Consider the following 24,361-nt stretch of genomic DNA (forward strand, 5'->3'; position numbering starts at 1 on the left):
TTATGTTGTTCCAGTTGGTAATTGACGTAATTCAACACATTCAAATCACATTGGGGACATTCCCAAACTTGCCAAATGTAAAAAAATCACGTTTTTACGTTTAAAATTTTCACAAAATTTCGCAAAACTTCGCAAACTTTCACAAATTTTCAAAAATATACCATTTTCATTTGTAATTTCTAGACTTCACCCAATTCAACTCGTTCCAAATTTCAACTGTTCATCTTTTGCCTACCTATTCGACACCTTCCCATTTACCCAAAATTCCACATTTTTACGTTTAAAATTTGCGCAAAATTTCACAACACTTCCTTTTTCACTTACGGATTCTACAGTTTTTCAACCGATTCAACCCATTCCAAAGCATTTACATCCTTCCAGTTTGAAATTCACATCATTAAGCACATTCAAATCACATTGGGGACAGTCCTAAAATTTCCAAATTAAAAAAATTCACGTTTTCACGCCCTGGAGGCGGGGCTCGAAGGTGATTATTCGCCCATGGCACAGCCCGAAAAGGAAACATGGGTCCCCCTTCCCAGGGGCTCACCACCTGTAGGAGGGGCCAAAGGGGTTGGGTGCAGTGTAACCTGGGTGGCGGCCAAAGGCAGGGACCCTGGCGGTCCGATCCCCGGCTGCAGAAAATGGCTCTTGGGACATGGAATGTCACCTCTCTGGCTGGAAAGGAGCCCGAGTTGGTGTGCAAGGCAGAAAAGTTCCGACTAGACAGTCGGACTTGCCTCTAAACACAGTTTGGGTTCTGGTACAATCCCTCTCGAGAGGGGCTGGACTCTCTTCCACATTGGAGTTGCCCACGGTGAGAGGCGTCGAGCAGGTGGGTATACTTATTGCCCCCCGGCTGGGCGCCTGCACATTGGGGTTCACCCCCGGTGAGCCTCCCTCCGCCTTCCGGTGGGGGGAACGGGTCCTGACTGTTGTTTGTGTCTATGCACCAAACGGCAGCTCAGAGTACCCACCCTTCTTGGAGTCCCTGGAGGAAGTGCTGGAGATCGCTCCTTCTTGGGACTCCATCGTTCTACTGGGTGACTTCAATGCTAACGTGGGCAATGACAGTGAGACGTGGAAGGGCGTGATTGGGAGGAACGGCCCTCCGATCTGAACCCGAGTGATGTTCTATTGTTGGACTTCTGTGCTCGACACGGATTTTCTATAATGAACACCATGTTCAAACATAAGGGTGTCCATGTGTGCACTTGGCACCAGGACACCCGAGGCCGCAGTTCGATGATCGACTTTGTAGTCGTGTCATCGGATTTGCGGCCGCATGTTTTGGACACTCGGGCGAAGAGAGGGGCGGAGCTGTCAACTGATCACCACCTAATAGATGAATATGTACCATTCCAGTGTTCACCTCTCGGCACAACGAAGGCTGTTGGCCAGCCGAGTCAGTAGAGGAGCACATCTTTTAAAATATGCTGGTGCCCAAACGCTCTGTGAGGGTCTGCTGGGAACGTCTGAAAGAATCCCCTGTCAGGAAGATCTTCAACTCCCGCCTCCGCCAGAGCTTTTCCCACGTCCCAGGGCACACGGGGGACATTAAGTCCGAGTGGACCATGTTCCGAGCCTCCATTGTTGAGGCGGCCGACCGGAGCTGTGGCCGTAAGGTCGTTGGTGCCTGTCATGGCGGCATAGCGGAGTGCTATCCGGCCGTTTTGGCCTGCGGGACTCCGGAGGCAGCTGACAGGTACTGGATGGCCAAGCGGAACGCAGCTTCGGCGGTTGCTGAGGCAAAAACCCGGGCGTGGGAGGGGTTTCGCGAGGCCATGGAGAATGACTTCCAGATGGCTTCGAGGAAATTCTGGTCCACCAACCGACGTCTCAGGAGGGGGAAGCAGTGCAACGTCAACACTGTTTACAATGGGGATGGCGTGCTGCTGACCTCGACTCGGGACGTCGTGAGTCGATGGGGAAAATACTTCGAAGACCTCCTCAATTCCACCTCCACGCCTTTCATTGTGGAAGCAGGGCCTGGAGGCTCAGAGGCGGACTCTCCAATATCTAGGGTCGAAGTCACTGAGGTAGTTAAAAAACTCCTCGGTGGCAAGGCCCCGGGGGTGGATGAGATCCGCCCGGAGTTCTTGAAGGCTTTGGATGTCGTGGGGCTGTCATGGCTGACACGCCTCTACAACATTGCGTGGACATCGGAGACAGTGCCTCTGGATTGGCAGACTGGGGTGGTGGTTCCCCTCTTTAAGAAGGGGGACTGGAGGGTTTGTTCCAATTACAGGGGAATCACACTCCTATGCCTCCCTGGTAAGGTCTATTCAGGTGTGCTGGAGAGGAGGGTCCCTCGGGAGGTCGAACCTCAGATTCAGGAGGAGCAGTATGGCTTTCGTCCTGGCCGTGGAACAGTGGACCAGCTTTACACCCTCGGCAGGATCCTCGAGGGTGCATGGGAGTTCGCCCAACCAGTCCACATGTGTTTTGTGGACTTGGAGGAGGCGTTCGACCATGTCCCTCGGGAGGTTCTGTGGAGGGTGCTTCGGGAGTACGGGTTGCCGAGCCAACTGATAAGGGCGGTTCGGTCCATCTATCACCGATGCCAGAGTTTGGTCCGCATTTCCGGCAGTAAGTCGCATTCATTCCCAGTGAGGGTTGGACTACGCCAAGGCTGCCCTTTGTCACCGATTCTGTTCATAACTTTTGTGGACAGAATTTCTAGGGGCAGCCGAGGCATTGAGTGGGTCCGGTTTGGGGACCTCAGCATCGCGTCTCTGCTTTTTGCAGACGACGTGGTGCTGTAGGCTTCTTCAGGCCGTGATCTCCAGCTCTCACTGGAGCGGTTCACAGCCGAGTGTGAAGCGGTCGGGATGAGGATTAGCACCTCCAAATCCGAGTCCATGGTCCTCGGTCGGAAAAGGGTGGAATGCCCTCTCCGGATCGGGGATGAGATCCTGCCCCAAGTAAAGGAGTTCAAGTATCTTGGGGTCTTGTTCGCGAGTGAGGGGGGGATGGAGCGCGAGATCGACAGGCGGATCGGTGCAGCGTCGGCAGTAATGCGAACGCTGTAGCTGTCTGTCGTGGTGAAGAGAGAGCTGAGCCAAAAGGCAAAGCTCTCAATTTACCGGTCGATTTACGCTTCTACCCTCACCTATGGTCATGAGCTATGGGTCGTGACCGAAAGAACGAGATCCCGGATACAAGCGGCCGAAATGAGTTTCCTCCGCAGGGTGTCCGGGCTCTCCCTTAGAGATAGGGTGAGAAGCTCGGTCATCCGGGAGAGACTCGGAGTAGTCGCTACTCCTCCACGTTGAGAGGAGCCAGATGAGGTGGCTCGGGCATCTCATCTCACCGGTAGGAGACCCCGGGGACGACCCAGGACGCGCTTGAGAGACTATGTCTCTCAGCTGGCCTGGGAACACCTTGGGATCCCCTGGGATGAGCTGGATGAAGTGGCTGGGGAGAGGGAAGTCTGAGAGTCCCTCCTAAAGCTGCTGCCCCCGTGACCCGACCCCGGATAAGTGGAAGAAGATGGATGGATGGATGGATGGATGGATGGATGGATGGATGGATGGATGGATGGATGGATGGATGGACGTTTTCATGTTTAAAATTTGCCCCAAATGTTGCAAAATTTCACAAAATTTCATTTTTCCCTTCTAATTTCTACAGTTTTCAACTTATTCATCACGTTCCAACTTTCAACTGTTCATCTTTTGCCTACCTATTCCACACCTTCCCACTTACCAAAAATTCTAAATTTTCAATTTTGAAATTCACACCAAATTTCTCAAAAATTTAGTTTTTCCCCTTCTAATTTCTACATTTTTCAACCGATTCAACCCATTCCAACTTTATTGACTTTGTTCACCTTATGCTTACCATATTCACCCCCTTCACCTCTACTTCCACTATGCTTACACAATTCAACCCTTGACCCTCGCTTCCAGTGTAGTGGCCATCTCGGATTGACCCTGAAGTGCCCACAATAAACCCAGAATGAACTGGAAGTGCTCCAAATCAAACCGGAATTGACCTCAGGTTAACAAGAAGTGACCTTTTTAAACCGGAAGTGACCCCAAATAAACCGGAAGTGACCTCAGCTAAACCGGAAGTGCCCTAAATTAAACCGGAAGTGACCTACATGAAAATCGAAGTGCCCCAAATTGAACTGGAAGTGACCCAAATGAACAGGAAGTGACCTTTTCAAACCGGAAGTGACCCGAAATAAATCGGAAGTGCCTTAAATTACACCAGAAGTGCCCCAATTAAACTGGAAGTTACTCTAACGATTCAATCCCTTTCAACATTTTAACCGCAAAAGTGAACCTCCTGAACACGTATATTTCATCTGAAACCGTATATTTCGTTTCGTTGCAAATTTTAAAAACGTTTGTTTTTGCAGTCCCATTTACTCTCTAAGGGGATTTAACATTTGCTTCGACACTTTTCAACCGATTCAACCCGTTCCAACTGTTTATCTTTTGCTTACCTATTCCACAACTTTCAATTTACCAAAAAATTCCAAATTTTCAATTTTCAAATTTACGACAAATTCTCCAAAATTGTGTTTTTCACTCATAATTTCTACATATTTAAACCGATTCAACCCGTTCCAACTTTTAACTGTTCACCTTTTGCCTACCTATTCAATAAATTCACACTTCCCATAAATTCCACATTTTCAATTTTGAAATTTACACCAAATTTTCCAAAATTTCGGTTTTCCCTTCTAATTTCTACATTTTTTAACCAATTCAACCCGTTCCAACTTTAAACATCATTCTGCAGCAATCCCCAAGTCGTTTTTCAACGTCTTCGCCTTCACACGCAATTCCTACAGGAATTGCATTTTCTAGTTATTCTACAAATTCCGCCCACTTTTTTTACGCTTAACTAGTTCCACACACTTCAACCGATTCACTCCGTTCCACTTTTAACTCCTTCCAAAAATTAATGACACCGTTGCTTACATTTTTTTCTTTCCAAATATTTTCACAAAATTCACAAATTTTCGGCAAATTTTTCCCCATTCATTCTTAATGGCAGTTTCAGCATTTTACATTTACGTCGTTCCAGTTTGAAATTCATATCATCCAACACATTCAAATCACATTGGGGGCATTCCCAAACTTGCCAAATTCAAAAAATTCACCTTTTCACGTTTAAAATTTGCACAAAATTTTGCAAAATTTCACAAAATTTCGTTTTTCATTTCGAATTTCCACATTTTTCAACCGATTCAACTCGTTCCAATTTTCAACTTTTTTCAACGTTCATCTTTTCTCTACCTATTCCACATCTTCTCACTTACCAAAAATTTAAAAATTTCACGTTTTCAAATTTATAATTTGCACAAAATTTCACAAAATTTAATTTTTCCCTTCTAATTTCTAGTTTTCAACCGATTCAACCCGTTTCAACTTTGAACATCATTCTGCAGCTTTCCCCAAGTATTTATTCAACTTATTCGCCTTCACGCTCAATTTCTCCAGAAAATGCTATTTCTAGTTATTAATATTATCTGTTACCCCATCACTATTTTGTTTGTTTCCTAGAATGGGACTCATGAGTGCATCTCAGGATGCACAATCCTATTTTGGATTAACACTACAATCAGTTCACATTCATACTTCCTCAATGTCTGGATGTTGTCATAGTAACATTCATGTTTTTATTCACTAAGAAAAGAAAATTGTCTATTTTCCTTATATTCAGCAAAGTACATGTATTTCAGGTCATGAAGGGTTTTGCCAATTTGCTCTCATTTAGCATGTTTGCTCGTCGCTGACAAATGCAGCAGGTGATGAATGCAAATATTTTTGGACAGAACTGTATTCTATGGATTTTTTTCTGCATGTACAAACTGAATTCGGTTGAAGTCGGGAAATTGTGTAAAATGTAAATAAAAACAAAATATAATGATTTGAAAATCCTTTTCAACCAATAGCCAATTGAATACACTACAAAGACCACATATTCAATGCTCAAACTCATAAACTTTATTTTATTTTTCAAATAATAATTAACTTAGAACTTCATGGCGACAAAATATGCAGTAGAAGTTGGGAAAGGGCATGTTTACCACTTCGTTACATCACCTTTCCTTTTAATGACACTCAATAAATGTTTTGGAAGAGAGGAGACTAATTCTCTTAACTTCTCATGTGGAATTCTTTCCCATTCTTGCTTGATGAACCGCTTCAGTTGTTCAACAGTCCGAGGTCTTCCCTGTTGTATTTTACGCTTCATAATGCACCACACATTTTCAATGGGAGACAGGTCTGGACTGGAAGCGGGCCAGGGGAGAACCTGGACTCTTTTACTTCGAAGCCACGCTGTTGTAACACGTGCAGAATGTGGCTTGGCATTATCTTGCTGAAATAAGCAGCGGCATCCATGAAAAAGACGTCGCTTAGATGGCAGCATATTTTGCTCCAAGATCTGTATGTACTTTTCAGCATTTATGTTGCCTTCACAAAAATGTCATCTATGCCATGGGAACTAATGCACCCCCATACCATCACAGATGTTGGCTTTTGAACTTTGCGTTGATAACAGTCTGGATGGTCCGCTTCCTCTTTGGTCCAGAGGACACAACGTCCAGTGTTTCCGAAAACAATTTGAGAAGTGGACTCATCAGACCACAAAACACTTTTCCTTTGTGCCTCAGTCCATTTTACGAGCTCGGGCCCAGAGAACCCGGCGGTGTTTCTGGATATTGTTCATATACGGCTTTTGCTTTGCATGGTAGAGTTTTAACCCGCATTTACTGATGTAGTGATAAACTGTATTTACTGACAGTGGTTTTCTGAAGTTTTCCTGAGCCCATTTGGTGATATCCTTTACACACTCAAGTCGGTTTTTAAGGTCGTGCCCTCTGAGGGATCGAAGGTCACGGTCATTCAGTCTTGGTTTCCGGCCGTAGCGCTTAAATGCAGTGATTTCACCAGATTCTCTGAACTTTTTGATAATATTATGCACCGTAGATGTTGAAATCCCTAAATTCCTTGCAATTTTGCTTTGAGAAATGTTGTTCTTAAACTGTTTAACTATTTTCTCACGCAGTTGTGGACAAAGTGGTGAACCTCGCCCCATCCTTGCTTGTGAATGACTGAGCATGTTTGGGGAGGCTATTTTTATACCCAATCATGGTACCCAATTAGCCTGATCACATGTGGGATGTTCCAAATAGGTGTTTGATGAGCTTTTCTCAGCTTTCTCAGTATTTTTTGCCACCTTTCCCAACTTCTACTGGAAGTGTTGCAGCCATGAAATTCGAAATTAATTATTATTTGGCAAAAAACAATAAAGTTGATCAGTTTGAACATTAAATATGTTGTCTTTGTAGTGTATCAATTGAATATGGGTTGAGAAGGATTTTCAAATCGTATTTTGGTTTTATGTACATTTTACACAACTTCAACCCAATCCGGTTTGTAACTGTAAGCTGTGACTACTGTGTAATTTTCGCAGATGAGCCTTCAATATGAAATATTGTGTTTTGGCTGCATGAACATACAATTCGATCTCTCGGCACTTGTTTACTCACCTTTCTTGCATGTGTATGGTCTGGTTCAGTGTGTGATGTATACTGTATTTATTATTTCTGTATTTATTTACATTTATACTGTATTTATACAGTATAAATGTAAATAGATATTTATGTCATGTTTCTCTTTTTTTCTTTTTATCTAGTAGTGCCCGCTATGGTAACTGGCACAAAAACCGGGGCCCCACAGAGGTAAAGACGGGGCCAAGGGTTATTGTCTTCTTTGTTGGAGGAATGACCTACAGTGAGATGCGCTGTGTGTACGAGGTCACCCAAGCCAATGGCAAATGGGAGGCCCTAATTGGTAAGTTCTCAGATAGTTACAGGCCTACCCTACAATTTTTTATCCATTACTTTTGGTTGTAAAAGGCCTGCACTTATCTAGCACTTTATCTACACCATATGGTGCCAAAAGCACTTTACAATGATTCACATTCATCCATTCCAAGACACACATTCATACACCAATAGGAGGCTGCTGCCATCCAAGGCACTGCCAGATCTACTGGGAGCAAATTGGTTGTCGTGTTCATAGATGTAAAATTCCTCAGTCCCCAAGTTTATACCTGTGAAAGACCTGTAGAAAGAAAGGGTTATAGATATTTTTCACTAGTTTTCTGACACTGAGCCATGATAAGTTGTGACCTGGCAACTGTGATGTCATTTTCAGTCGACAGCAAGTGGCATATTGGCTTCCCCCTCTGAGATGGCTAAAAAAATAGAATCTTGCTGCTAAACATTAATCACAACTTTTTGTTTCGACTAGTTTGGGTACATACAACATTGTAATGCCTTCGACGTGGTCGAAGATGAAAAAAGTAGCGGGTGCAACTTAGTTGCTTTTATTGAACTCAAAATAACTTACACATTCATACATGAGCTGCTGGCAGCCGCAACTCACACCCATCCACTCTACACTCGCACACTCGTGCCCCCGTTCCGCGTCATTTTCTGCCCAACCGGGCCCCCCGCCCTCACATTTCCCATAATGCACAATAACAAACTGTCTTCCCTTTATGAAACTGCCTCCTTATTATGAAACTGCCCTCCCCTTTATGAAACCCTCGACCCCGAGGGGTCAACAAACAAAGTCCTCCGGCGGTCGCGGTCTTCACCTCGTCCTCTGAGGGCAGTCTGGCCTGTTTCCATCTCCAGCCGGCTGAGGGGGGACATCCATGGACGATACCGTCTCAAATACGGGCACATCACTGCCCTGGTATGGGACTAACCTGTCTCGATGCAGGGCTACTCTCCTACCCCGATGGGGAACTGCCACTCAGTACACCACCTCCCCCACCCGCTCGAGCACTCGTTATGGTCCATCCCAATGGCAGTCTAACTTGGGGTAACGCCCCTTCTTATGCTTAGGTGTGTACATCCAAACTAGCTCATCGACCAGAAAGCTCCGCCCCTTGCTGCACATATCATAGTTCAGCTTTTGGCACACGCCGGCTTTCTCGAGCTGGTCCCGAGTAAATGCATGCGCGACCTCCAACTGGTCCTGCAGCATCCGAGCATACTCCAACCCTGGCTGCCCCTCACAGCTGTTTGGGAGTCGCCCAAAAGCCATCTCCACTGGCTTCCCGGCCAAGCATCAGCAGAGCAGGGGTGCAGTTAGTTCAACTTTGGACAGCTGAACAATAGGCCATCAGCATCAGCGGAATGTGTCGGTCCCAATCACGCTGGTGTTTTGAGGTGAGGATGGCGAGCTGCTGCTGCATGGTGCAGTTAAACCGTTCCACCAAGCCATCACTCTGTGGATGCAAAGGTGTTGTGCATGTCTTCTGCATGTCCAGACGTTCACAAAGGGCAGCAAAAACCTTGGACACAAAGTTCCTGCCCTGGTCACTGTGGAGAATATCTGCAGTTCCAAACCGGCAGAACATGCCCCGACCTCACTTGCGACACCCCCCCATGCCGACATCGCTAGCGTCTGTGCCAGGCAAGTTTGGATCCAGTGGCGCAAGGACAGGAGCACTCGAGAGGGCTCTTCTTAGGTTGGAGAATGCCTCCTGACAGTCCGGCATCCACACAAAGGGTTGGTTGTCTCGAAAAAGATGAAACAATGCACAAAAATCCCTTGACGAACCGTCTGTAATACGAGGCAAGCCCGAAGATTTGACTTTCTCCTCCAGCGTACCGATGCTCTCTCCATTCACTCGGTGGTCCAGAAACTCCACTTCCCGCTGTGTAAAGTGGCACTTCTCTGGGTGCAGTTTCAGTTGCAATTCTCCCTAGCACCAGCCTCAGAGAATTAAAAACGGCTGCGAAGGTCCGGACATGAACTAGAACATTGTCTAGATACACCAAACATTCTTGCCGGGGAATGTTTGCAAGCACGGTGTCCATCAAACGCTCAAACGTCCCTGGGGCATTGCATAGTCCAAAACCCATGACCTTAAACTGCTAATGTCCTTTGATGGTACAGAATGCTGTCTTAGGTCTGGACTCAACGGTGAGGGGGACCTGCCAGTAGCCACTGCGCAAGTCGAGTGACGAGAACCATGCAGACACTGAGACCAGATTCAAATTCTCATCTATCCTCGGGAGCGGGTAGCAATCCTTCCTTGTCACTTTATTGAGTGGCCTGTGATCCACACAGAACTGTGGTCTGCTGCTGTTTTTTCGTGGGACCATGACCACACCAGCTGCCCACGGGCTGTTGGACAGCTCGATGATCCCTGCCTCCAGCATGGCGCGGACCTCCTGATCTGCAGTCTCCTGTCGGGCCAGAGGCAGACACCGCAGACGCACCTTGACAGTTCCCGCCTCACCAGTGTTGATGTGATGCTCAACCAAGTGAGTGAGGCCCCCCCTCATTCTCACTGAGGGCAAAGATGCTCTCAAACTCCCAGAGGACCTTCCACAACTGCTCCTTCTGCTCAGCAGTAAGCCCTTTGCAGTTCCTTTACCAGATGGACCGGATTGCCCCAGTTCGGTCCTTTGCTGCCACTGACAATTCTGGGCTGGACGACTTTGCTCCCCCCAGCATGCGGTCCATCATAGGGTGAGCAAATTCTACTCGGCTTGCCGTTGACTGCTGAGGGGAGTGGTGTAGTGCGGACCCGACCAGCAGGTTGTCCATTGTAAGATCTGTTGTATTGATGGTCACCCCCTCATCTCTGCCTTGCGATGCCGTAATCATCTTCATTTGCAGACCATTTGGCAGGATGAGCACACCAGCTCCCAAGTCCACCACACACTTTGCAGCTCTCAAGAAGTCCCGACCCAGAATACAAGGGTCACTCACATCCGCCACCCAAGCTGAGTGCGTTGTTAACAACCCGCACAGGACGAACTCAAATGTACGTTTGCCCCTCATATGAGCTGTTTCTCTAGTCACTGTCTTCAGCTTAGTCGAGGCTGGTCCTAAAATGGTTCCCACTGGAACCATGTCGGGCCTCACAATTGTGGCTGAAGACCCAGAGTCCACCAGGGCTGCGCAGGAAACATTTGCAATCCGCACACGAACATGACTGGGGTTCCCGACATCTGTCCAACCCACAGTTACAACAGCCTCGTCCTGGACATGGGGGCCCCCACATGCGGCTCCTTTGAATGCAGGTTGCTGTTCCCGGTCCACAACTGGCAGGGTCGGCGTCGTCACGGTTACATGGACCCCTTCTCGTTTCCCTGCTGATTCCTCAGGCAGCTCCGCAGGAGATGACCTGGCTGGCCACACCCCCAGCAGACAGTGAAGCGTGCTCGTCGACTGCTCTTATCCTCATGCTGTGCAGTTGTGCGGGCATTAATTGCGCACACCAGCTCCTCCACCCACGTCGGTCTGCACCGCTCCTCCGCTGCCAACGACGTTGCAGACACAGGGCAGATTGCTGTCTGCAGGGCTCCCTGGACTCTCTCTTTCCATGGCGAAAACAAGCACCACCCCCAGGAATGCCGGGTGGTTGAGCTGTACATGCAGGCGCAGCTCATCTGGTCTGAGAGATTGGACAAACTGGTCACAAATCAGTTTATTCTGGACCCCATTTGGCACACCAACCCAGGGTCTCAATCTCATGGGCAAGACAGCGGAGCGGCTCTCCCGGGCAGCGATCACGTTGCTTGAACTCATAGTGTAGAAGGCTCTCAAATTAAATTCTCCAAAACACCTCTGCAAAGAGCCCACTAGCGTGCCGTAGTCAAGTCAGCTGTTCCGCTTTCACCTTCTCCGACCAACCAGCAGCATCAGCCACCAACTCAAACTGTGCTTGATAGGCCTCCCAACTTCCTTTCCCAGAAAACTTTGGCGCCTTCATCACTGGCCATGCAAGCCCTAGGGCGCCGCCATGCGCATGCACCCCCGGACAAACCGCGGCAACACCCGCCACAGCGTCGTGACGCAGACCCGTCATGGCGGCCTCACACTCCTTCGGGCGCGAAACTCCAGCCTCGACGCGACCATGCTCTGCAGCTCTTGGCATTGGCATGTCAACAACACATGACATGGCGTCCTTCTCCACCAGGGCCGCTGCATGGTCCGGCTTCTTCCTTCACCACTCGTCGATAGATGAGATCGTTGAACATCTTGACACACGCCGGGTGGACAGCAGATAAATCCTACTTTTGACACCAAATGTAATGCCCTCAACGTGGTCAAAGATGAAACCAGTAGCGGGTGCAACTTAGTCGTTTTTATTGAACTCAAAATAACAACTTACGCATACTTACACGAGTTGCTGGCGGCCACAACTCACACCCATCCACTCCATACTCGCACCCTCGTTCCGCTTCATTTCCAACCCCCCCCCCGTCACACGTCCCATAATACACAATAACAAACATTACAATATTCTTGCAAATATTTTTGGGGGGTTGCTACACAAAAACCATACACATGAAAAAACAATCCAGAAAAAATTCATAGAAATCCTCTAAAGTAAAATCGATTTAAAACGACGGCGCCCAGCTTTACTGGAAAGGGCGATGCCAAATGAGGTTTTACCGGAAATACGACTAGTTCGTGCTTCTAGTCCATGGTGTATTCTCTGTGACAAGAAACAATAAGCAGGTTTTTTCTAAGGTTGGATAGTAAAAAAATACTGCACCCATTTTTCTTAATAAAACGGTGCATTTTGTTGGCTTTCATCGCACTTTGCAGTTGACTCTGCATTAATTTTGAGCAAAGGTGTTTGTCTTTTGAAGGTTCCACCCACATCCTTACACCTCCGAAATACCTGAAGGAACTGCAGCACCCAGATTTCATGGACCCCAATGCACCACCTGAGACCACCGGGGAGCAGTCAACCCAATGATACATGGCGGTAAATGCTCTCGTTTGTGGATCGCTATACTGACATTTCTACATGCAGTACATTTACCATATTCATTTAACAAACAACAGTAGTATTCCTTTACAACCTAAATCCTCATTCTTCTTTGGGTATACAATTGTGTAGTAAAGAAAATTCAAACTTGAGACCATCTGTCAAACACATTTGATGAACGTTCCCAATGCAGAATATCTGAAGGTGTTGAAAGGTGTTAATGCCTGCAAATAGGGGGAATTTCATTTTCTGAAGTTCTAAAAGCTGTCAGGCAGGGAACAAGGCGGAGGACTCGGATGAGGAGTCTTTCTTTTCACAGATTTATTCCAACAGAAAGATGACAAAAAGACAACTCAAAGCGCCTCTTGCGAGGGAAACACTCGGCAAAAAGTCCAAACAAACAGCGTCGCACTCGGGCGAGACAAAAAGGGCTATGGGGAACAAGGCATTAACAAAAGGCGTCGCTCTGTGGCGAGACAGAAAGGAGGAATCTTACTAGGAATTCGTACGGCAAGGAATCGCTGGTGGTCGGGACGAGGCAAGACACACTGGCACAAGACAAGTGGAAGACACGGACTAAATACACACAAAAGGGCTGGGACACAGGTGCTGACAATTAGTGTCAACCACACAGGTGCACACAATCGGGATCAGGGAATACAAGGCAACAGAAACAGAGGAAGGAACCACGAACTGAAACGGAAGGGATGACTAAATAAAACAGGAAGTGAAGTCACGACACAGACAAGACAGAAATCCGGAAAATAAACGTGACTGCATGACAAAAGCTAACAAGAAACTTGGAGTATGTTACGCTCACGGCTTCATGTTATTGCATCCTGATAAGATGCCCGAGCCACCTCATCTGGCTCCTCTCAACGTGGAGGAGTAGCGACTCTACTCCGAGTCTCTCTCGGATGACCGAGCTTCTCACCTTATCTCTAAGGGAGAGCCCAGACATCCTGCGGAGAAAACTCATTTCGGCCGCTTGTATCCGGGATCTCGTGATCTCATAGCTCGTGACCATAGGTGAGGGTAGGAGCGTAAATCGACCGGTAAATTGAGAGCTTTGCCTTTTGGCTCAGCTCTCTCTTCACCACAACGGACCGGTACAGGGTTCGCATTACTGCCGACGCTGCACAGATCCGACTGTCGATCTCCCCTCACTCGTGAACAAGACCGAGGGAATTTACTGCAATTCTGCTAGTCGCGGTGTACATCCCGCCTTCCAACAACGAAGGCGACAGGATCGCGGCACTTGGTGAACTGTTCCAGGCTGTCAGTGAACAACAGACAGCGCACCCTGACAGTTTCACCATCTTCGCTGGAGACTTTAATCATGCCAACCTGAAGTCTGTTTTCCCGAGGCTTCACCAGCATGTTACTTTTCCGACACGTGGAGACAGCTTCCTGGACCTAGTCTACTCTGCGCATAAGGGAGCTTTCAAAGCCACCCCCCTCCCCCATCTTGGGCTTTCTGACCATCTCACCGTTTTGCTTTTGCCCGCATACAGACAATTGGTAAGGCATCCAGGCCAGTTCTGAGGCAGGTTCGGGTGGGGCCTGAGGGTGCCTCCGATGCACTTCGTGACTGCTTCGACACCACTGACTGGGACTTGTTTAAGCAGGCGGCCACCTACAACGATCAGACGGACATAGAGGAGTATAGTGACTCTGTTTCCTCTTACATCGCGAAGTGCATCGATGATGTGACTCGCTCAAAATCCGTCGTCACTCGCGCGAACTGGAAGCCGTGGCTGACAGGGGCTGTCCTCAGACTGCTGAGTGCCAGGGTCAAGGCTTTCAGAGCGGGGGATGAGGCTGGCTTGAGGACAGCGAGGGCCGACCTGTCCCGGGGCATCAAAGAAGCGAAAAAGGCGTTCTCGTGCAAGGTATCCACCCACTTCAAGGACGCACGGAGCCTTTGGCGGGGCATTCAGACCATCACGGACTACAAGCCCGCGCCGAGGAGCTGTGAGGGCGACGTCCGTCTGCTGAACGATCTTAACCGCTTCTTTGCTCGCGTCGACGCCCAGAACAGCACTTGCCCGCTGAAGACCACTCCCCCCCCACACGAGCAGCCCCTGCGCCTCTCTGCCGACGGAGTGAGGAGGGTGCTTGCCGCTATTGACACCCGTAAGGCGGCGGGCCCTGACAACATCCCGGGTCGAGCGCTGAAGGACTGCGCTGGGGAGCTTCACGGACATCTTTAACGTTTCCCTGCAGCAGGCCATCGTCCCCTCGTGTTTCAAGGCTGCCACCATCGATCCTGTGCCGAAGAAACCTGCTTCAATGACTACCGCCCCGTGGCACTGACGCCCATCATCATGAAGTGCTTCGAGCGGCTTGTCATGGAGCACATCAAATCCGTTCTCCCCCCCACCATTGACCCTTTCCAGTTTGCGTACCGTGCCAAGAGGTCCTCTGAGGATGCCATCTGCTCTGCCCTCCACTCGGCCCTCACCCACCTGGAGAGTAAGGACTCATATGTGAGGTTGCTGTTTGTGGACTTCAGCTCTGCCTTCAACACCATTGTGCCGCAGCGACTCATCTGCAAACTCGACGAGCTGGGCCTCAGTACCTCCCTCTGCAACTGGATACTGGACTTCCTCTGTCAGAGGCCTCAGGTGGTGCGTGTTGGCGACAAAATCTCCGCCAACATCACGCTGAGCGTGGGGCCCCCCAGGGCTGCGTGCTCAGTCCATTGCTCTTCACCCTGCTGACGCATGACTGCACTGCGACCTACAGCGACAACCGCATAGTGAAGTTTGCTGACGACACGACTCTGGTGGCTCTCATCACGGAGGGCGACGAGACTCAGTACAGGTCGGAAGTTGACCTTCTGACCACGTGGTGCAGGGACAACAACCTCCTGCTGAACGTCAACAAGACCAAGGAAATCGTTGTTGACTTGGTCACACGAAACACCTGCCGCTGATCATAGACGGTGCTGTGGTGGAGAGGGTGAGCTGCACCAAGTTCCTGGGGGTGCACATCAGTGAGGACCTCTCCTGGTCCGCAAACACCTCGTCACTGGCAAAGAAAGCTCAGCGCCGCCTGTACTTCCTGCGGAAGCTCAGGCGTGCATGTGCTCCTCAGGCAGTCCTGTCTACATTCTACCGTGGCACCATTGAGAGCGTCCTCACCAGTTGCATCGCTGTCTGGGGTGGTAACTGCACTGAACAGAACTTGAAGGCCCTGCAGCGCATAGTGAATACGGCTGGTAAGATTATTGGTGCTTCGCTCCCCTACCTGAAGGACATTTACACCTCCTATCTCGCCCGCAAGGCAACCTCGATTGCGAGAGATGTGAGTCACCCGGCTCACTCTTTGTTTGACGTTCTCCCTTCTGGGAAGAGGTACAGGAGCCTGCGCTCCCGCACCACCAGACTCACCAACAGCTTCTTTCTCCAGGCTGTTGGGACCCTGAATTCGCTACCCCCTTCTGCGTAGCGTGTGGCACTGTTGCGCTACTTTCTGGAATGTCTGCTGTACGCTCACTTGCTCCTTTTTTTTGCTCCTCTTATTTATCTGTTGTGTTATTTATTCATTATTTATTCAGCACGCTGTTGTTATACTTGTTTGTTTGTCTGTTGTGGGCCATATCTTGTCACCGTGGGATTGGGGGGAACGAAATTTCGGTTTCTTTGTGTGTCTTTGGCATGTGGAGAAATTGACAATAAAGCTGACTTTGACTTTGAACTCGCTACCCCCTTCTGCGTAGCGTGCGGCACTGTTGCGCTATTTTCTGGAATGTCTGCTGTACGCTCACTTGCTCCTTTTTTGCTCCTCTTATTTATTTATTTGTTGTGTTATTTATTCATTATTTATTCAGCACGCTGTTGTTTACTTGTTACTTGATTGTCTATTGTGAGCCGTGTCTTGTCACCGTGGGATGGGGGGAACGAAATTTCGGTTTCTTTGTGTGTCTTTGGCATGTGGAGAAATTGACAATAAAGCTGACTTTGACTTTGAACTCGCTACCCCCTTCTGCGTAGCGTGCGGCACTGTTGCGCTATTTTCTGGAATGTCTGCTGTACGCTCACTTGCTCCTTTTTTTGCTCCTCTTATTTATTTATTTGTTGTCTTATTTATTCATTATTTATTCAGCACGCTGTTGTTTACTTGTTACTTGATTGTCTATTGTGAGCCGTGTCTTGTCACCGTGGGATGGGGGGAAACGAAATTTCGGTTTCTTTGTGTGTCTTTGGCATGTGGAGAAATTGACAATAAAGCTGACTTTGACTTTGAACTCGCTACCCCCTTCTGCGTAGCGTGCGGCACTGTTGCGCTATTTTCTGGAATGTCTGCTGTACGCTCACTTGCTCCTTTTTTTGCTCCTCTTATTTATTTATTTGTTGTGTTATTTATTCATTATTTATTCAGCACGCTGTTGTTTACTTGTTACTTGATTGTCTATTGTGAGCCGTGTCTTGTCACCGTGGGATAGCGGGGAATGAAATTTCGGTTTCTTTGTGTATCTTTGGCATGTGGAGAATTGACAATAAAGCTGACTTTGACTTTTGACTCCAAGATACTTGAACTCCTCCACTTGGGGCAGGATCTCATCCCCGATCCGGAGAGGGTATTCCACCCTTTTCCGATCGAGGACCATGGACTCGGATTTGGAGGTGCTAACCCTCATCCCGACCGCTTCACACTCGGCTGCGAACCGTTTCAGCGAGAGCTGGAGATCACGGCCTGAAGAAGCCAACAGCACCACGTCATCTGCAAAAAGCAGAGACGCGATGCTGAGGTCCCCAAACCGGACCCCCTCAACGCCTCGGCTGCACCTAGAAATTCCGTCCATAAAAATTATGAACAGAATCGGTGACAAAGGGCAGCCTTGGCGGAGTCCAACCCTCACTGGGAACGAATCCGATTTACTGCCGGAAATGCAGACCAGACTCTGGCATCAGTGATACAGGGACCGAACCGCCCTTATCAGTTGGCTGGGCACCCCGTACTCCCGAAGCACCCTCCACAGAACCTCCCGAGGGACACGGTCGAACGCCTTCTCCAAGTCCACAAAAAACATGTGGACTGGTTGGGCGAACTCCCATGCACCCTCGAGGATCCTGCCGAGGGTGTAGAGGTGGTCTACTGTTCCATGGCCAGGACGAAAGCCACACTGCTCCTCCTGAATCCAAGGTTCGACCTCCTGACGGACCCTCCTCTCCAGCACCCTTGAATAGACCTTACCGGGGAGGCGGAGGACTGTGATTCCCCTGTAATTGGAACACACCCTCCAATCCCCCTTCTTAAAGAGGACTACACCAGTTTGCCAATCCAGAGGCACTGTCCCCGATGTCCACGCAATGTTGTAGAGGCGTGTCAGCCATGACAGCCCCACAACATCCAGAGCCTTTAAGAACTCCGGGCGGATCTCATCCACCCCCGGGGCCTTGCCACCGAGGAGTTTTTTTACTACCTCAGTGACTTCGACCCCAGAGATTGGAGAGTCCGCCTCAGAGTCTCCAGGCCCTGCTTCCTCAATGGAAGGCGTGTAGGTGGAATTGAGGAGGTCTTCGAAGTATTCTCCCCACCGACTCACGACGTCCCGAGTCGAGGTCAGCAGCACGCCATCCCCACTGTAAACAGTGTTGACGTTGCACTGCTTCCCCCTCCTGAGACGCCGGATGGTGGACCAGAATTTCCTCGAAGCCGTCCGAAAGTCATTCTCCATGGCCTCACCGAACTCCTCCCACGCCCGGGTTTTTGCCTCAGCAACCGCCGAAGCCGCGTTCCGCTTGGCCATCTGGTACCTGTCAGCTGCCTCCGGAGTCCCGCAGGCCAAACGGCCCGATAGGACCCTTCTTCAGCTTGACGGCATCCCTTACTGCCGGTGTCCACCAGCGGGTTCGGGGATCGCCGCCACGACAGGTACCAACGACCTTACGGCCACAGCTCCGGTCGGCCGCCTCAACAATGGAGGCGCGGAACATGGTCCACTCAGACTCAATGTCCCCCGCCTCCCCCGGGACGTGAGAAAAGCTTTGCCGGAGGTGAAAGTTGAAGCTCTTCCTGACAGGAGATTCTGCCAGACGTTCCCAGCAGACCCTCACAGAGCGTTTGGGTCTGCCAGGTCGGAGCGGCATCGTCCCCCACCATCGGAGCCAACCCACCACCAGGTGGTGATCAGTTGACAGCTCCGCCCCTCTCTTCACTAGAGTGACCCAAGGTCCCCGCCTTTGGCCACCGCGCAGCTCACTTTGCACCCGACCCCTTTGGCCCCTCCTACAGGTGGTGAGCCCATGGGAAGGGGGACCCACGTTTTCTTTTCGGGCTGTGCCCGGCCGGGCCCCATGGGCGAAGGCCCGGCCACCAGGCGCTCGCCTTCGAGTCCTACCTCCAGGCCTGGCTCGAGAGGGGGGCCCCGGTGACCCTCGTCCGGGCGAGGGAAAACTAGGTCCATATATTTAACTCGTCATAAGGGGTCTTCTGAGCCGTGCTTTGTCTGGCCCCTCACCTAGAACCCTTTTGCCATGGGTGACCCTACCAGGGGCATAAAGCCCCAGACAACATGGCTCCTAGGATCATTGGGGCAGGCAAACCCACCATGATAAGGTGATGACTCACAAAGGGGATTTTCTATTTTATCTATTCATTTTTGAAGGAATAATGGAATAACTAATGCTTTCCAAAATGCCCACATTTGATGAGGAATATGGCTTCGCCTCCTCCGCTCCTTTCAAGTCTTGTCACTTGAGCGAGCAATCACAATTTGTACATTGGAAATTACCTTCTGGGCGGCTCGGTGGCGCACTGGGTAGCACGTCCGCCTCACAGTTAGGAGGGTGCAGGTTCGATTCCACCTCCGGCCCTCCCTGTGTGGTGTTTGCATGTTCTCTCTGTGTCCGTGTGGGTTTTCTCCGGGCACTCCGGTATCCTCCCACATCCCAAAAACATGCTTGGTAGGCCAATTGAGCATTCCAAATTGCCCCTTGGCGTGAGTGCGAGTTCGGATGGTTGTTCGTCTCTGTGTGCCCTGCTATTGGCTGGCAACCAGTTCAGGGTGTCCCCCGCCAACTGCCCGATGACGGCTGGGATAGGCTCCAGCATGCCCGCGACCCCCGTAGGGACAGAGCGGTACAGAAAATGGATGGATGGAAATTGCCTTCTCCTGGCTTGTTTTGATTTGATTTGTTAAATAAGCTTTCCAGTGCAACCTTATTCACCATTGTTTTGATTTCCTTTCTGCTGACCTTATCCTGACAATCAGAAATAACACAAGAGGAATTGCACACTGCTTGTGGTTAGTTCACTTGCAGTTAACTATTCTCACTCAAACAGTATATTTTGTGCTGTGCCACAACATTACTGGAATCAAAGAAATAAAAACAAATTATCTATACTGGCCATTTGAATATAATAGAATAGGATAGAATAGAATAGAATAGAATAGAATAGAATGTCCTTTATTAATTGTACTAAGTTCATCTTGTTTTTCCTTTTTTTAATCACTTCACTGGTTTCTTTTATATCAAACAAATTGTTTTAGGTTCATTACCTGACATGTTTCGGCGGTTTCTTCCACCTTCATCAGAGTGTCACCGATGTGATAGTGACGCGTCTTTATCAGCTAATGGATGAAGGCGTGGCTCACCTGTCAAATCTGACAGGTGAGTCACGCCCTCTGCTGTCCATTCACCTCTCCAGAATGCTGTTCCAGGTTGTAGAGAGCATATAGGCTCCCTCATCCCTGTTGATGGTCCTCGGGCCCCGCTTGCGGAGCTCAATGGCCTCCCTGATCCAACGCTGATGTTTGTTTTCTTCAGTGCGGATGACTCTGGCCTTTTCCCAGTCCATGATGTGGTTTTCTCTTTTACAGTGATCGGTTATGGCTGACTTGTAGTGTTCCTGTTCTGCTTGTAGTTTTATTGCTCTTGTTTGTCTTGTTGCTGTCTCCTACTCACACTCCTTCTTGTGATCTATTTTTCTTGTGATGAAGTTCCTCCCTGTCTCCCCGATGTATGATTTATTGCATGATTTGCATGGAATTTCGTATATGGAATTGCATTTGTTTTCCGGGTTAACTTTGTCTTTTGGGTGGACCAGTATTTGACGGAGTGTTGTATGTGGTTTGATAGGTGTGGTTATGTTGTATTTTTTCATGGATCTTTTGATGCGTTCCGTAATTCCTCTCACATACGGCAACGTCACCATTCCGCTGGGTTCTTGTTTCCGTGTTTGTGTCTTTCTTTTCCCCTGTGTTTTGTATTTTTTGTTTTTTACCTGTTCTGCACCTTTGGTTATTGCCCATTGTGGATACTGACATTTTTTGAGTGCGTGTTATATGAATTATTCTTCCTGTGTTATGTCCTCCGGATCCGTAATTATAGTTGTGCGTTTGTATAGTGTTCTGACTACTGACAGTTTATGTATAGTGGGATGTTCTGATGTCCAGAGGAGGTATTGGTCGGTGTGTGTGGGTTTTCTGTGTACTTTTATTTTTATGTCTCCGTTGTCTGTGTGGTGTATGTTGATGTCTAGAAAGGCTATGGATCGATCTGTTTCTTCTTCATGGATTAATTTGATGGTGGTGTCTATGGTGTTGAGATGGTCTGTGAGGTGTTGTGTATGTCCTGTTTTTGTTTTTTCTAGAATGTCATCGACGTAGCATCTCCATAGCGTGGGTTTGTATGTGTCCGGAGCTGTTAAGAGTGCCTTTTGTTCTAGATCTTCCATAAAAAAATTGCACATGATGGCAGAAAGAGGGTCTCCCATGGGGAATCCCTCTTTTTGCCTGTAGATTGTGTTTCTGTATTGGAAGTATGTGGAGGTGGCGATGAAGTGGAGTAGTTGGGTGATGTCCTGTGCTGTTAGATTTGTGCGTTTCTTGAGTGTCCTGTCTGCTGATAGTCTGTCATGTACTATGTGTATGGTGGCCTGTGTGGGTGTTTTTGTGAAGAGTGAAAGGGCGTCGTGTGATATGAGCATTTCATCTCTCTGTACCTTTATGTGTGTGAGTTCTGTGGCAAGTTGTTTCGAGTTTTTGCAGTGTCGATCCGTGAGTCCTAGTAGTGGTTTTATTATTTCTGTGAGTGCTTTTGAAAGGTTGTATGTGACTGACCCTATGCTGTCTACGATGGGGCGGAGAGGTGTACCTGGTTTATGGATTTTTGGTGTGCCATAGATTCTGGGGATGATGTTTGCTGTGGGTATGAAGTGATTATATGCCTGTTTGTTTATTTTATTTTCAATGAGTAGTGGTGTTGGATTCTGTCCACAATTTAGGGAGCGCGTTATCTGCGCCTCACAGCAAAAGCCTTTGCCAATCACCTGTTATCCAATTTACTCACTGCGTGCTCGTTTGATTTCTTCAGATTTAGGAAAATGCAAAGACACTGAAGCAGAAATTAGACTTACACAGGTTGGTTGAGTTCAATCACAATTCTTGTTCAGAAAGCTCTGTTTTCAGGAAAGTGCAATACAGCGCTGGGCCCTTCAAGAGCGGAAAGTCTCCATTCAGAAAAGGCAAAGTCCAAGGTTGTTAGATCAGTTTTATATTCAGTAGCACATTGTGGGCTGGGATTGATGGGCGATGAGTCTTCGGGGTGGGGCAAGTTCGAAGGAGAGTCTGCTTCCATGGGAGTGGTGCTGGTTATGGGCGATTCGGTGTGTTGGTGGGGGGCTGTTGGTGTGTGTGTGTGGAGGGGGCTGTTGTCTTCCATCCCGTCTCTCGGCCTTGGCGATCATCTTTGGCCGAGTTCTCGGGTGGCTCCTTCTGGCACCCACTGGTTTTATCTCCACGTGACCTTCCTGTGAACATTCTTCTCCAATCTTGGACATACACTGTCGTACCGCATTCAACCGTATCTTTGCTTTGTTAGGCAAACTATTTCCCTCTGTGCAGAGCGTTCAGTAGTAATCAAAAACTGGCGTCTAGCATTAGTCAAAACATAAGATACAATCAAGTACTGAACGGTCAAGACGACTCTGGCCGTGTCCATGATTCAGAGAAAAAACATCAGGCATGCATTCCACAGTTCCTTAAGGGTCATTAAGGTATTTAGGCAATATATCAAAAGTCATTTGTTATTTCAAAGTCCTCAGAAATATATATATCAGATCATAAAGTTATAAAAACCTTTCTCATCACCACTTATCAAAAATGTCTAGTTATGTCTTCTTTATTGATTTGGTGTGTAGGTATAATTATATGCTTCAAATGTTTCTTTTATTTATTTAATATGTGAATATACTTGTCTGCTTATGTACTTTATTCAATGAGGTTTGAGCATATCTGTTTTTGTAGCGAGGCAGGACTTTTTGTATTTCGACCTCATTCCTTCACTCCCTCTGTTGACCTCAGTTTTACTGAGGTCACCAAAATCGTTGATGCCACCAGGGTCCCTCTGTTGGCACACCACGTCCCTCTGTGGAGCCGCTACAAGTCCCTCTGTGGGGCCGCCAATGAGTGAGAAAAATAAATATAGATAAAATTCATACCCAGACATTTGTAAAAGATGGAGAGTGGAAAGGCAATTGGCCTAGACGACATTCCAGTGACAGCATGGAACTATCAAGGAGAGATGGCAGGGGAGATTTTTTAAAAAGCGAGAAGTTCCCCGGAAAGGTGTTGACTTCTATTTCTTAATTCAGACCACGGCGATGCGCAAAACTGTAGTAGCTACAGAGGTGTTGTTATGTTGATTAAGCAAAGCATGAAGTTATCGGAAAGAATGTTAGAAGCGAGGCTTGGAAATCTACTGGCCAAAATAATGGAGAGTGTGGCAGAGACAAAGATAGGACATGCAGATGGTTGGTGGTACAGAAAGATATGGAAACGATCGCTTTGCAGTCGCGGCCCCTAACAGGAGCAGCCGAAAGAAGTGGAAGATGAGAAAGAAAATGTGAAAGAGAAATACATAAACAAATAACGAATTACATACGTAAAACAAATAACGAAATACATACATACATATATAGTACATACATATAGACAGACAGACATCGAACAATTGCCCATTCGGCCACTCAGCCCTTCAGTCAGTCACTCAATGAATCACTCAATCAATAAACCAACCAATCAATCAATCAACCACCCAATCAATCAATCAATCAATCAATCACACAGGTGTTAACTAATTTGTAATTGTATTGCAAGCAATTCAAACTCTAATGGAATATGATGATGTCCATATCTGTTTTATCAAATTCTAATCCTACTTTACCTTTGTATAAGGCACAGGTGTCAAACTCAAGACCTGGGGGCCAGATGCAGCCCGACACATGATTTTATGCAGCCCCCGAAGACAAATTGTGCTTTTTATTCATGAGTCATTACTCGAATTGCAAATTGTCTTCACTTTTAATAATATTTTATTTTTAAATATTAGACCAGTTTTTATTTGTCTGATTTGAAAGCGAGTTACTTGTCAGTTTGTTTTGTAGCTTTTACTCTATATAATATGAGGTGCTCACACATTTATTTGGGTATGACAGTCATACCGGTCCTCCGAAAGAAGCTATGACTACACTGCGGCCCGTGAACAAATGAGTTTGACCCCCCTGGTACAAGGGATAGCCTTCTCATTGATCAATCACGTATCTTAAATCATGCTTTTCCTCCTTTGAAGCG

The 24,361-nt window shown here is 48.0% G+C and overlaps 1 protein-coding gene across 5 annotated transcripts in view; it reads left to right on the forward strand.

The window, feature by feature from the left end:
• stxbp1b (syntaxin binding protein 1b) overlaps positions 1 to 24,361 on the forward strand; it is a 115,642-nt gene that overhangs the window by 78,508 nt on the left and 12,773 nt on the right. For 4 of the 5 annotated variants that reach the window (XM_088376292.1, XM_088376291.1, XM_088376296.1 and 1 more), the window contains 2 exons: positions 7,660 to 7,817; positions 12,656 to 12,774. In XM_088376292.1, the coding sequence (XP_088232418.1) occupies positions 7,660 to 7,817; positions 12,656 to 12,765 (268 nt within the window). In that variant the 3' untranslated portion in view covers positions 12,766 to 12,774. The remainder of the gene's footprint in view (positions 1 to 7,659; positions 7,818 to 12,655; positions 12,775 to 24,361) is intronic. The other variant, XM_088376289.1, reaches the window with a different exon arrangement.

Source organism: Syngnathus floridae, chromosome 5 (assembly GCF_059516105.1).
Source record: "Syngnathus floridae isolate MCC-2025c chromosome 5, RoL_Sflo_1.0, whole genome shotgun sequence".
Lineage (NCBI taxonomy): Eukaryota > Metazoa > Chordata > Actinopteri > Syngnathiformes > Syngnathidae > Syngnathus > Syngnathus floridae.